The sequence below is a fragment of the Eutrema salsugineum genome, unplaced genomic scaffold (assembly GCF_000478725.1).
Source record: "Eutrema salsugineum unplaced genomic scaffold, Eutsalg1_0 scaffold_10, whole genome shotgun sequence".
Lineage (NCBI taxonomy): Eukaryota > Viridiplantae > Streptophyta > Magnoliopsida > Brassicales > Brassicaceae > Eutrema > Eutrema salsugineum.
The window spans coordinates 1,866,803-1,877,560 of NW_006256908.1; the positions used below are offsets into that span (position 1 = coordinate 1,866,803).

The window sequence follows — 10,758 nt, forward strand, 5'->3', positions numbered from 1 at the left end:
AAATTTTATAATAATATCCATACAAATTAGTAGATATAAATTAGTATATAATATCCATACATTAGTAGATACAAATAATATCCATACAAAATAGTCTATATAACTTAAATGATTTGTATCATATAAATTTGTATCACATAACGTAATTCTTTTACATTATTAGTAGTAAACCTTAATATGTTAGCAGCAATTTCAAAATTGGGTAATTTAGGTAGATAAGCTAGTGTCGACAAAAAAAGAGTAGATAAGCTAGCTCAAAAAAGAAATTAAGTACAAATGGCTATGGTGGTAAACTAGTAAACAAAGAAAACTATTTATGAGAACGAATGAACGTTATATGGTAAAATAACGTGTTATTGGAACTTGGAAGAAAAAGCAATCATATATACATTTTGGTTAAATAGGGTGATATAAGATAAAATAACATGTCATTTGTACACGCGTGAAATATTATTTAGTAAAATTCTAATCATCCATACGTTTGTCTATTTAAATAAAAAGGTACTTAATGGCAATGTAAGATTAGTTAGTGACTAGACTCTTTGAAGATTATGATATATTAAAATACTTCAGAATCATGATTGATTTATACAAAGAAGTATTCAAAGTCGTTTTGGTGCCCATAGTATGATAGATAGGTAGTAGTTTTTAAATTAGGAGGTATCTATCAACATATTTTATAATAGTTGAATATTATATTACCTGCTACTTGCGTACGACCTACAAACTCCAGAGTCCAGACGATTAGAATCAACATAATCTAACTGATACGATTAACCTAAGATGCCAATGGATTTTTTTTTTTTTGCGAGAAATCTACTCTCTGTTTTTATAATCATTTTACACACCTTGATATTATAAAACTATGGCCTATGTCCGTATATAGCCGCCAATTACAAAATAAAGAGATGTTTTCAGATTTATTCGAATAGCTCCAACAATTCGGTTAGAATAATTAATAATCTATTTAGTTAGAATTAGATACTTAGATGAATATATATATTTTCTTTTATTTTGCGGCGGGTGGCTTTATCTTTCAATTAAAAAAATTAGGATTGAGAAATTGGAAGATGATAAAGGCACATGTTGAAAATGTGAACGGCGTGGTGGATGTTGATGGGGAATCAATTTGGGTAAGCGGTCACAAAGTTAGCTATATAGTTAACAATTTTACAATTTCCACAGGTTCCTCATTTTTGTAATCCCTTATGCCGATCAAGGTCACGATCATATATATTTTCGACTCCTGTGATATAACCAAGTAATAATAATCTTCAGATATGTTTTTATATAGTGCCGGACTGCCGGTGTTATGTATTGATGCTGTTCACATGATCTCACCAGTCGCACCAAAAATATTAAATTATGTTGACAACTTTATTGTCCATCTGATGTGTAAAATGTGAAAAAGAGACTTTACATGTAGACTCTTTTAAGCAAAGTGGTGAAATTAACGAATGGATATGGTGTATCGAATAATTAAATTATTTAATATTTTTTGGTTAATTATATTAGACTATTGAATATTTAATCCGATTGTGTATTATTTTGGTTAACTCACATTAAATGTGAAAAAAGACTTTATATGTAGACTCTTTTAAACAAGGTGGTAAAATTAACGAATGGATGTGGCGTATGTGTAGCATCGAATAATTAGATTATTTAATTATTTTTGGTTACCTATACAGTATTAGACTATTATTGAATATTTGGTTCGGTTGTGTATTAAATAATTTAATTATTTTAAGCACATTAAATAATCTAACTATTTTAAGCACATTGTCTATTAGACTATTAATATTTAGTCTGGTTGGTGTATTAAATAATCTAATTCTTTGGTTAACTCACATCAAATATGAAAAAGGGGACTTTACATGTAGACTCTTTTAAGCAAAACTAGATTTTAATTCCGTGCATCCGCACACGGGAATATTTTTTATTGTTTAATGAATTTTGTAATATAATTTGTGTTTTTGAGTTTAGATATAATTATTATTATAAATATATTTTTTTAATAAATGAAAATATTGATTTTTGTGTTTAGATATATTTTATAGTATTAAAATTAATTATGATTATAAAAATAGAATTTTAACCCGTCCGCTAATATTAATTCAAAATGAACTATTATAAAAACATAATTCTAAATTTTCTGTTCATATTACCGTATAATATAAATATTTGTTAAAAATTTGATATGTATTAACAATATTATTTAGCATTATAGTTTTCTAAAATATAATCAACGAAGGGAGTGTACAACTAGTTTTTCAAACCACATTATAGTGTATGCAATAATTTTTAATTTTTTATGTTTTTATTTTGTATGAAAAATATATTTTCGATATACGTGTATAATTCAAAATTAGTGATTTTAGTTACCAAAATATTTTTAACCCAGTTTTTATATATATTTTTAGTTCTATAAATTTAAAAAAAATATATTTATATTTAAATTATACATTTTAATTATACATTTGTTAAAATATATTTTTAATATTAAACAAGGTGGTGAAATTAAGATGTGGTGTATCAGTGTATGTTTAGCATCGAACAATTAGATTATTTAATACTTTTTGGTTAACTATATTAGACTAGAATATTTAATCCGGTTGTGTATTAAATAATTTAATTGTTTTAAGCACATTAAATAATCTAACTATTTTAAGCACATTGTCTATTAAACTATTCATATTTAATCCTGTTAATATATTAAATCTCTATATTATTATTTGAGTAATCATTTACATAGATGAACTTTAATTTGTAAGATATTAGAGAATATTTTACATAAATTAGTTTTACTTTTTAAGATACTATATAACTAAATTTTATTTTAACGACTGCGTCATATAAAATTTTTTGAACCAAAATTACAGATTTTTCATAGGCTAAAATTGCAAGTCTTAAATATAAGTAAACTGGGCCAAAATTATCATGAGAGAAAGTATCATTAAAATTATGTAGACTAATATTTTTTAAATTGTCAAAAAATATTTAAAAATTATCAAAAATCTAGCTTGATTTTAGATACGTGTATCACAATTTTAAAATAGATATGGTTTTGTATGATCATTGGTTCTAATTTATAATAGACATGATTTAAAATTTTAACAAGTTTTAATTTGCAACAATATTACGCTTTTATGTATAACTAAATATCCGCGTATCTAAAATTTATAAAAATTATCATGAGAGAATGTCATTAAAATTGCTCGGCAAAATTTTTTTTTAATAAAATACATATGTCCAAAGCTAATAAAACATTTCATTTTGATAACTTCAAAAAAAAAAGAAAACACATTCGTATAAAAATAATAGATATATTTTTTCAACATTTAACACATAACAATTAATAACAGTTAATTTTTAATTCAAATAATACAAATAATACAACAGTCTAACGTTTTTCTTTGTTTGAATTCACCAAAAATTATTATACACTATAATTTGTAATGTTTGTAACAGTAAATATTTTTCAAAAAATACATCACCTAAGAATAGATGAAAAACAATTTTTCTCACGATACAACGCGGATTACTTCCTCGTACTATAGTTATTTTAGTTAACTACTAAACTATTAGATTAATGCTCATTCCATTATATTTGAGCACATCTTCGTATTCGGTTTTAAGAGAATATATTTCCCACTACTTGATGGGAAACCAAATTCAGTGAGGATATCTTCCCATATTCTCCCGATTTTGCTATCATCACCAACTGACAACTGTGATATCAATGGATAATGTGTAAGATATGAAATGGTTCGTGCTACATATATACACAACTTACATCTTTCAAGGGAGCTTATAAAACTCTTGTCCACACCTTCAACCAACAAATTGAGATCCTAGCTTTTGAACCTAATCGTGTTGCTTATACGAAACATCCTCTAGTCACATGTGCATTCGTTCAAGACCCTGAGATCGGTCCATGCTTACTCATTAAAGCGGCTTATGAACCTCTCGCAAATATGCCAAAAGGTAGCTCAATCGGCAATTGTCGACCTTGTTTAACGACCATAATACTAGCTAATATGGTTGTACAAAATCAAATACAATTCCGATAAATCTGTTGACCTGCATAAATATCATTTGATTAATTTGGAAAATCGAAAAGTTAGGGGACCTAAATATTATGCAACATTTGCTCTTGTGCCACGATGAAAATTGTTAAATCTCTACATGCACCTGCATGGCAAAGCAGATATACATAAAAGGCATGTGCAATATTGTCTTCTTTCATATAGACCTTGATGAAAAATGAAAAAAATTACATTAAGGTGTTGATTGGTTTACCCGCTACCAACTGCAAACGCTGTTAGTGGCGTTTTATTACAATCATAGAAATCGCTGCAAACCGCTCCATATTGTTTTATACCGCTGAAATCCAAAAGCTGCTTCCCGCCAGCATTTGCGGTTGCGGGCGGTAGCGGTTGGGTAAAAAAAATAAAAATAAAAAACTAAAATCACGCTAGAAAAAAATAAAAGATCGCGTTAAAAACATTTATAAAACCCTAACCCTACTAATCTTCTCCTATATATAGAAACCCTAACCTCTCACATTTTTTATCAAGTTCTAGTCTCTAATCATAATTTTTATATCAGTTGAAGAAAATTATGATACAAGCATAGATGCCATAATACTTTGGTTTAATTCATTTATATTAATTGTTCTGTTTCCACTTTTAAAATAAGAAATTATAAATATGTATTTTATTAATTACAAAATTAGTTTGTTATAATTCTTTTTTTTTGTTCTTCAGAAAGTTACATGATCAAACGAGATGACATGTGCGTTACTTCAACGGATCATTGTAGAAAAACAAACTCAAGATAAATATCCTAGATTTTTGAGTGCACTCTAGAAAAAATGTATTTTGAAGAATACAAATGAGCAATTTGGAGTTGATTTAAGTTGGGGTCATGCAAAAAATCGATTAGATCAGTGAAGAAATTTTACATCATGCATAAGACAAATCCGGAAGATCCACGTATTTGAACAATATTTTGGGTGATGTAACCAATAATTGAAATAAACATATTATTATAAAATTTATTAGTTTTTAAAAGAATTATTTAGTATTTCTTTATAATTTTTATTAATTATTTTGAACTAGTGATTATGATATTAATCATAATTGTTTTTCTGTTTTTTTTTGTAATTATATATGATGTTTATTTTGGTAATTTTATGTTTAACCACTGAAACAATCGCTGGTTTGCCAATAAAAAATGTCCCGCAAATAGATCTGCCTTAAAAAGTTTAACCAGTCGTGCAAACCGCTGAATAACGCTCAAAACCGCAACCGTCCACTTCCGCAAACTCCCGCACTCGCAACTACAACAGCTGCGTGTAAACCAGTCAAGCCCTAAGTACCCTCCGGTCTTCACGAGTTTGGACTCTCATCAAGCATGTCGTTTAAAACAAATCATTTTATGGATTTTTGTCAAACTCCTTGATTCTTGTTCTCCAAACTCCTGTCAATAATTGATTCATTTTGGTTGTATACTTGTATCTAAAACAAGGCTTCCTACCCTCTATCAGAGATGATGAGAGATTCGGAATGGGATAAATATTAGAATACATATGTCAGTTTATACTTTATATAGAAGAAAGTACTATACATAATTAATGTAGTTTCCATAATTATAAATCTCAGTTATTATTCACAATTATATCAACGGATCTTCAAGATATTTTAGTTCTTTTTATATGGCCTCTCATGTTCAAGGTGGCGATGAAGAAACCCTTTGAGATTGATCAAAGATACAATGAAATCGTTGGAAGAATATTCTAGTCACTTTTCTTTGGACTTGCATATGTGGGCTTTCTTTAAACTGTGAGTTGGGAATATGTGATTCTCAGCAACGGTGGGCTTTGACAATAATGAAACCTTTGAGTGCTTAGGGTTTGACCACATGTTGTGCCTTAAGGATTGACGAGTGCTCTCACGAGCCAACCATGGCCCAAAGTAGAAGATACTACTAAAACAAGTTTTCGGTCCATCCATACTACCACTAGCTTTTTTCTTTTAAAACTATTGTAAATTATTTATTCCATAAATACCAGAAAACTAATTAAAACTAAACTATTAACCTTAAAAACTAAATATGATCTTCACATTCAAAACAAAACTTTTAACTCTCAAAACTAAACTCTAAAATAGTAAACCCACATACATATGTTTAAACTATATTTTTTTTTTATCAACAATTTAAGTGTTTAGAACGGTTCGGTAACCAAACCGATGACACCGAATTTACAAACTATAAACTCTTAGAGAAAATCCAACACTAGCGCTATACTTGGTGTTGAAAAGAATATTATTATAATGTCCTTTTTTCATCTCTAATCATAAATATTTTATGGGATATTTATTTTTAGTTAGAAATTGTAATCAATAAACAATCACTAATTTAGTCATATAATATTTAATAAAAAATAAAAGTAATAGTATATTAAATTAGTGTTGAAAAGAATAGTATTATAATGTCCTTTTTTCATCTCTAATCATAAATATTTTATGGGATATTTATTTTTAATTAGAAATTTTAATCAATAAACAATCACTAATTTAGTCATATAATATTTAATAAAAAATAAAAGTAATAGTATATTAAAATTTAGTGTGGATCACACCAAAAATGGTGTACCGCTGAGTCTCTTATCATAAAACACTAAGAAAATAGTTTGTTGTTATATTTGACGTCAGGTTGGAGAGGATCCCACACCAAATTTAGTATTTTGCCGCTGCGTTGGAGTTTCTCTTAAAACTCATTTTTTAGTGTTGGGTAGTTTTGAAAGAAAAAAAAAACTAGTGATGATATGTATGGAACAAAAACTTAAATAATTATATATTAAGAAATTACTCTATTATAATTAATTGTATAATTAATCTCATATAATTCATAGCAGAAAATGAAAATTAAAGTTAGAAAATAATATGCATCGTCGTAGTCTTATCAAGTATTGGTACATGTCGAATTCTTAAAACGCTATATATAATTGGATTCTTATGAGTGATGAAGATATATATTCGATGTATTAATTAAGAAATGCAACGTCAAAGTTTGAAAAGTATGCATTACAATCCAACTCTTCTTGGAAAATATCAGATTAGAATATCAAACACCACTTGTTTAATACAATACAAAAGATAGAAAGATAAGAGTAACCACACATTATTAGAAATTGCAACTAGTTAAAGTCAATGTGTATTATTATTCTTCACTCATATGTTACCATTTCCATTGGAGAGACGTGCACCGCGTTCCGTTGACTGACTTAGCTCTCTATAATATACACAAAAGTCAACCCTATTATCTCTATTAATTCTGAATCGTATCCCTCAAAATTAGCAATCTCTCATTTTTTTAAGATCATCTAGTGAAAAAACGAAGAAGAAGAAAAACAAAAAAAAAGAGACAAAAAATGGGGAAGCCAACGACCCAAAACAATAGCTTTATAAACCACTTCAGCCACCCACACCGTCTTCAGTTAACACCGGCTACGTCTTCACCACCGTGCTCCGCCTGTAAACTCGCCGGAGGCAATGGCCGGGTTTACTCATGTAGACCATGCAACTTCTCTCTCCATGAGTCATGCAGCAAGATGAGTCAGGTAATTACACACCCTTCTCACCCGTCTCATACGCTTACCCTTCTCGTAGCTCCTGTTTACGACGGTGGATACTTCAACTGCGACGGTTGTGGTGTCATCGGGACTGGTTTTGGCTACCAATGTTCTCGTTGCGACTTTGACATCCACGCACTTTGCGCTTACAAGCCGCTCTCAATCATCCACAAGTCTCATCCGCAACATAACCTTAAGCTCACGTTTCACTCTCCCTATGGAGCCAATAAAGGGTTCTCTTGCGATATTTGCCTTAAGATTGGGAAAAACCAGTGGCTCTATCGATGCACCCCTTGCGAATTCGACGCTCATGTCGGTTGCATCACTGCTCCTCAGCCTCATCTCCTTCAACATAGTAGTTCTGCACCTACTCCTCATGTTCATCATTCCGGTCACCCTCAACATCAAAACTCGCTTCCTATGATTAATCAAGGCATTAACAAGCCCAGACAAAGGCCCATGACTAGGCCTAATGGGTCCATCGGTAATCCTAATAGACCTAATGGTCCCATTGGATATCCCGATAGACCTAGAGCTCAAAACATGGCTGCTTGTGGACCAAGAAGACAAAATAACAACTTGGGTTATAATGGTCAGGGTGGGCCTATTGGACCTATTGAACTTCTTGGTCAAGTAGGACAGAATCTTGGTCAAGGGTCAATGGACGGAAGTGTCTATGATGGAAGTGCGGGGAACGAAGAGTTTGATGCTGAAGTCGATGTTGAGATTGATTATGAAGTTGATGCTTATGAAGCTACTGAAGATGGACAAGGTATTGACGAGGGCCAAGAAGTTGATGCTAACGGACTTGAAATCGTGGCTTATGGTGATGATGGAGATGCTGCTTGTAGTGAGAGTGATTTTGGAGGAAGCAGTGATGCTCGAAGTCAATGTAATGATTTGTCTGATCATGGTGATCTTTATCCACTATCAGTTCGTACGAACCAAGGGTCGAATGGTGGTAGGAAGAAAAACCCGAATCCAAATAGTCCGGCCGCTCGATCGAAGAATATGGGTCTTAATGGGCCACGAAGTGCGCTTCAAGGGTCTAAGAATCCAATCCAAAGTCCTAAAGGATCTCAAGCTAGAAGAGTGCAAAATATGCGTAATAATGCAATAAGAGCTGGTGAGAATGTCAGATATAATAGGCCTCGTGGCCAAGCTATTGCAACATTTAACGGACCTCAGGGATTCAATGGGCCTAGTGGTGGACCCTCCAATGTGATTGATAGTGGTGGCAACAATGATAACTACAACCAAGGTGATGGGACTGAGGTGTATGGTGGTGACTATGACGAGAGTTATGGTGATGATTATACTGGTGGTAATGGTGATTGTGACTTTGAAGTTGGAGGCAATTATGACGACAACGGCGATGGTCAAGCTTATGATGATACTTATGGTGAAAACGATTTCGAAAGCTACAGCGATATCACTGGAGGAAGTGAGTCTATGTACGATGGAGATGAATATTATGAGACTATGGAGGATTCACAATATAATGGTTTAAATGATGAACCCAATAACCAGTATTTACCCATGGTTGGGCCGGTGGGTGGACCTGGAATGAATAATCAAAATCAGTACGGTCAGCCCGACAAAGCAAGGAACATGGGAAGGTATGGGCGTGGTGGTACTACAAATATGAGCAGATATGGTAACATGAATCAAGGTGCAAATAGTACTCAGCCTAGAGCTATGGGTCGAACGCTCCAATATCGGCGAAATGGAGGACCTTCTAGGGTTAATGGAGGACCTAATGTGCCTTATGGAGGCCCCATCGGACCTAATGGACCTAATGGAAATACGGTGATGAATACAATGGTGCAGAGTTTGTGTCAAGGCTTTGCGATGAACATGCTCATTAGCGGTGGTGGTGATGTTAACGGTGGAGTTGGTGATGGTGGTGGATCATCGATCATGGGAGGCTTATTTGGTAGTGAATCAGAAATTTGATTCTAAAAGAGATGGAAAATTGGAATTGGAGAAACTGAAAAATTGTTTTTCTTATATATATATTTTGCGAGTTTGTATTTTTTTTTGTATTTTTTTTTTTGTATTTTTTCCTTTTATTCTCCTCTATGTATTTCTAAAAATGTTATTTTTGTTATTAAATAGATTATTTTTGCTAACATAATTAAATATTTTATACAGATCATGTAACCAATTAAATAAGTTTTGGAGATCTCCCCAACTCTATATTAAATCCATATTAAAAGCCTTGTAAAGGCAAAGGATGCAGTCTTGAGTTAAAAATGAACGACAGTTACACAAAAAGTAAAATTCCGAGCATTACTCACAAAATCTATATCGGAGGAGTAAAAAACAAAAGAAGTGAATAAGCAGAGATGTTCAGGTGAAGCCTTGAGATGGCACTGGAAATTTGCTGGTGGTTTGCAGTGAAAAGACCTCTGTCGACGGGAGTATTAGCGGCGATATAATTAAAAACCCAGATTTACAGCTAAAAACAAAAAATTTATGCAAAGCTTCTTCTTTTCAGTTACCCAGAACGAAAATCACCAGGATGAAGTAATTCGTCCTATAACTTTTATCAAACAAGCAAATATGAACGAAGTAAGCAGCAAGCACTGTCAATCTGTTTAAGGCAGCTCTACCAACCGGATTATCATATTTTGATTGTAAAACTCCACACAAATAGTACAAAGAGCCAAAGAAGCTTTGATGGAGGAGTATTACAAGCTAGACTATGACGAGTAAACTATCGAGAAGGGCAAAGAGAAGAAGGCTTATACATGTTCAGCATGGAGTCGTTAACAAATATAGAATCACTGGAAACCGATTGAGCTATGAACAACGAATCATTAATACAGAAAGAGCCCCCTAAATCAGTAATCTATGAGTCCAGATCAGCTATATATGATCGAGTATACTCAAGCTCAAAATCAATCAACAAAAGCACAAAAGGATAGAGTTAGAAGAGATAATGAATCATCACCATGGCTGGAGAGTTATTTGGATTAAAATCCCAAATAAGAAAGACGAAGAAGAAAAACCAAGTGATACACCGAAATAAACCAAAGCTAATGTGTTAAGTTTCTAGAACAATAATGAAAACCCAATAGTTAGAGAAGCTTACTTGAGCTTTCATCGCCGGATCATCG

General features: G+C 31.8%; 1 protein-coding gene across 1 annotated transcript; it reads left to right on the plus strand.

Moving 5' to 3' along the window:
- The first annotated feature begins 7,355 nt into the window (after positions 1–7,355).
- LOC18026628 lies at positions 7,356–9,709 on the plus strand. The gene has a single exon (XM_006409689.2). It carries the CDS (start codon positions 7,436–7,438, stop codon positions 9,590–9,592), a length of 2,157 nt encoding a protein of 718 aa, XP_006409752.1. The 5' UTR covers positions 7,356–7,435; the 3' UTR covers positions 9,593–9,709.
- The last annotated feature ends 1,049 nt before the right edge of the window (positions 9,710–10,758 follow it).

Bases quoted from the DNA above. Each gene is read 5' to 3' on its own strand.
- LOC18026628 (XM_006409689.2), top strand. From the start codon at position 7,436: ATGGGGAAGCCAACGACCCAAAACAATAGCTTTATAAACCACTTCAGC.